The 4,708-nt window shown below is 39.0% G+C and overlaps 1 protein-coding gene across 1 annotated transcript; it reads left to right on the forward strand.

The window, feature by feature from the left end:
* The first annotated feature begins 912 nt into the window (after positions 1-912).
* Positions 913-1,839, forward strand: LOC110325806 (olfactory receptor 5B3-like). Its single transcript, XM_021203925.1, has one exon. It carries the CDS (start codon positions 916-918, stop codon positions 1,837-1,839), a length of 924 nt encoding a protein of 307 aa, XP_021059584.1. The 5' UTR covers positions 913-915.
* Positions 1,840-4,708: the final 2,869 nt, after the last annotated feature.

Here is a 4,708-nt window from a genome sequence, read left to right on the forward strand (position 1 = left end):
TTAAAAATTATTTTTAATTAAATTATTACATTCTAAATGTTGTCGCCCATTTTCTGTTCTGCCTCTCAGAGTTCTTCACCACATTCCCCTTCCCTTTGCCTCTAAGAGGGTACTCCCAATCACACGCACTCACCTACCCACATCCATGTAACACTCTTAGCATTCCCCTTCCTTGGGACTTCAAATCTCTACAGGATTAGGCTCATTCTTTCCCTCTGAAGTGAGACAATGTATTCCTCTGCTATATACATGCCTTAGGCTACATTAATATTCTTTGGTTGGTTTCTCAGAGTCTCTGTGTTAGTTAATGGATGCATAGGGGTCTCTGCCCTCTGTCAATGGTGGGTTGTAATTATTTGCATTTGTTTCAGTCAGGTGCTAGGAGAGCCTCTCAGAGGACAGCCATGCTATGCTACTTCTATAAGCACAACATGGCATCAGTAATACTGTCAGGGTTTGGTGCTTACACATGGGATGGATTCCAAGTTAGCCCTGTCACTGGTTGGCCATTTCTTCAGTCTCTGTTCCTTTTCTGTTCCTATATTACTTTTAGACAGGATCAATTCTGGGTCAAATTTTGAAGGTATGTTGGTGGTCCCATCCCTTCACTTGGGGCCCTGTCTATCTGCTGGTCTTAAAGATTTTTAAAATTACTTCTATATCTATATGTGCTTTGTCTACATGTATACCTTTGCACAATGCATGCCTCATGCCTGAGCAGTCCAGAAGAGGGTGTCAGACATATCCCCTGAAGCTGGGATACAGACAGTTGTGTGCTCCCATGTAGGTGCTGGCTCATTTGGAACAGAGAGCCACAGTGTATTATTGCCACTAAACAATCTCTTCAGCTTCTTATATTATTCTTTTTTACTTAACAAAACATTAAGGGCTTCTGTTGATTAATTGATATCATTGATGGAGAATGTGACAGAAGTGACATGGTTTGTCCTGCTGGGACTCAGCAATGACCCACAACTCCAGCTTCCCTTGTTCATCACTTTCTTCCTCATCTACACCATCACCCTGGTGGGGAATCTTGGGATGATCCTGCTGATTCTTCTTGACTCTCGGCTCCATACCCCCATGTATATTTTCCTAAGTAATCTGTCCTTAGTGGACTTTTGTTACTCTTCTACAGTCACTCCAAAAGTCATGGCTGGATTACTTACAGGAGACAAGATCATGTCCTACAATGCTTGTGCCTCTCAGATATTCTTTTTTGCAACCTTTGCCAATGTGGAAAGCTACCTTTTGGTCTCAATGGCCTATGATCGCTATGCAGCAGTGTGTAAGCCCCTACATTATGCCACCACCATGACAACACCAGTGTGTGTGTCTCTGGTCACTGGCTGTTATATCTGTGGCTTCCTGAATGCTTCAATCTATACTGCAAATGCATTAAGTCTCTCCTTCTATGGGTTAAATGTGGTCCATCATTTTTTCTGTGACATTCCAGCGGTCATGATTGTATCTTGTTCTGATAGACATATTAATGACCTGATTCTTATTTCTGTAGCCAGCTTCAATATCTTTTTTGCCCTTATACTCATCTCAATATCCTACACATTCATTTTTACTAACATACTAAAGATGCGTTCAGCTGCAGGATATCGCAAAGCTCTCTCCACTTGTACTTCACACTTCATAGCTGTCTCCATTTTCTATGGGACACTAACATTCATGTACTTGCAGCCCAGCTCCAGTCACTCTATGGACACTGACAAAATTGCATCCGTATTCTACACCATGGTCATCCCCATGTTGAACCCTCTGGTCTACAGTGTAAGGAACAAAGAGGTGAAGAACGCATTCACAAAGATTGTATTGCGGTCAAAATAATGTTTACAGCGTCTATTTTTCCCTTTTGAGAATGCAAAACAGGTGTATTCATTCCTTTCACCTTAACTTTATACTGAATCTCATTTTCCTACCCTACACTGAATACAAGAAATTAAAGTGATGTCTTCTTCTTCATTTAATAGTATGTTGGCTATCAAAAAGGTAACATCTTGTTCAAAAGAGTAAAGCATATATAAAATTTCTATGATAACTTTTGGTCAGCTTGTGAAAAAAACTGAGTATATTATCATAGTCAATACTTTTCCATATAATATTATTTCTGTGACACCAATACAAACCTATGTAATCAGGTGAATGAAAGGCCCATTTAAAAGATACTCATAATTTTCTTGTGAAGACTTATATGGATGTATGTCAGAATTTTTGCAGTAAAGTACAACATGGATTTGTTATCTGTCTAAGTTTATTTTCAGTTCATGTGTTCATTCCATAGGGGTATCCAGATGATCTTAGCAAACATTTTGTGGTTATTTAATGACTAGAATATAAGATTGTATTTAAAACATACTTGAAACAAGTTGACTTAATTAAAAAATGTCAATACTTATCACCTTCCTACTTATGAAGGATCGACTGGATCAAGACAAAAGCAATGGAAAAAAGAGCTACCTCCATCTTTAAATGAGTTATTGAGTAAGATTTATCACACCCACTTCCGTCTTCCTTACCCTCTCATTTTCTCAGTTTCCCACACATACACTAATTACATTTTCCCTTCATCATTATCAGGTATTTGAGCTCAAGTGGAACCATTCAGCTATCCTTCTTGGCTCATCATTTTAAAACTGATTAAATACTAGTCTTCTATCTTCCCTATATCTTCTAATCTCAAGAACTTATTATAAAAATAAATCTGTGACACTTCCTTCTATCTTCTAATCTCAAGAACTTATTGTAAAAAAAAATCTGTGACATTTCAGAAATGATTCAGTGGATAAATTGTTTGCTGTACAAACATAAGGTCATGAGTTAGATCTCCAGAGCCTATGTGAAATCTGGGCACAGTATTATGTGTCTGTAATCCTGGCACTGCTATAGTCTCCAGCACAAGTGGCTGTCACCTTAACACAGAAACTATCAAAGACATGAAGATTGGTAACTGTTGCATACTCATGGCAGAAATATAGACTAATATAAGCACTCTGCATACTTATAAAAGAATCCTATACCATGATGCTGTGTAAAAACTCAAAAGAAATTAAATCAGTTTGGAAAGAAAAAGAGCAACAAACCATGGCACTACACAGACCCTGCAGTTATATTCAGAATACACTGGGAATGCAATTAAAACCTAAATGTTCTTCCCTGATTGCAGAACAAAGAGAATATAGTACTCAAATAACATATATAACATACACTAATGATCCATAAAATATCTATTATTTATAGAAACAATATAATATACTAGAGATCATTAGGTTTAATTAGAGATAGGGACAAATAGAACAGAGAAGATGTCTTAGCTAACCAGGAAAGAAGCCCAGAGGGCCAGAAGAATGAATGGATATATGTAGTCTTGCAGGGTAAGAGGCAGGGGTACCCTCTAGAAAGTACCAGTGACCTAGAAGGTGATAGACTCTCAAGACTCAATAGGAGGGGGAACCTTAGCCAAAATGCCCAGCAATGGTGAGAGGGAACTAGAAGAGTCCACCTGCAGTAGATAGACAGGGCCTCAAGTGGAGGAACAGGATTACCTACCCACAGTCATGATTTTTGACCCAGAATTGTTCTTGTCTAGAAAAACTGCAGTGACAAAAATGTCACAAAAAGAGACTGAAGGAATTGTAGTCCAGGGACCAGCCCAACTTGGAATTCATCTTGTTTGTGTTTGTAAAGGTGGGTAGGGGAGACTGTATCAAGGTTTGACACTATTACTAATGCTATGATGTACTTACAGACAGGAGTCTAGCATAGCTGTCTACCCTGAGAAGGTATGCTGAGAGGCCCTACCAGCAGCTAACTGAGACAGATGCAGATACTAACACCCAATCATTGGACTGAAGACCGGGACCCCTATGGTTGAATTAGAGGAAGGACTGAAGAAGCTGAATCAGGGGGAAACCCCATAGGAATACCAGCAGTCTCAAATAATTTGGACCACTGGGGGCTCGCAGAGACTGAGTCATCAACCAGATAGCATACATGGGATGGTCTGAGGCCCCCAGCACATACATAGCAGAGGACTGCCTGGTCTGGTCTCAGTGAGAGATGTGCCTAATTCTTGAGTAACCTGTGGCCCCAGATAAAGGAGATACTTTGTGTGGGAGTGTAGGGAAGCACCCTCTAGGAGGCAAAGGGGAGGATTAATTGGATGAGGAACTGGAATGTAAATAAATAAAGTACTTTTTTAAAAGTCATTTTAAAACTTACACTTTTTTTGTAATTCTTTTTGAGGATTTTATTTTAGATAGTATAATATAACTACATTTATCCCTCAACTTTTTCCTTCATCTAAACTCTCCGACATACCCTTCCACACACTGTGTTGATTTTATAGCCCATTTTACCACTAGTTGTTATTGCTAGTATACATGTATATATGCATATATATTCCTAAATATAACCAGAGCTTCAAAATGTTTTTCCCCCTCTGGAAATCTACCTATCTTCCAGCTTTTCTCAGTTGCCTGTAGGAATTTGGGTAGCTTTGAGGTCTTATGGGTTTTACCTTCTCCACTTTGTCATATTCATTGGCCAGTAATGTTTGTAGACCTTTATGGACATAATTTCTGAATCTCACAGCAAAGTCCCTGATCCTCTGGCTCTTATAGGGAGTGATTCCACATTCTCTTCTGCAATGTTCCATTAGACTTACAAGCATGAATATTTTGCAGATGTTTCCATTGGG

Source organism: Mus pahari, chromosome 1 (genome assembly GCF_900095145.1).
Source record: "Mus pahari chromosome 1, PAHARI_EIJ_v1.1, whole genome shotgun sequence".
Classification (NCBI taxonomy): Eukaryota; Metazoa; Chordata; class Mammalia; order Rodentia; family Muridae; genus Mus; species Mus pahari.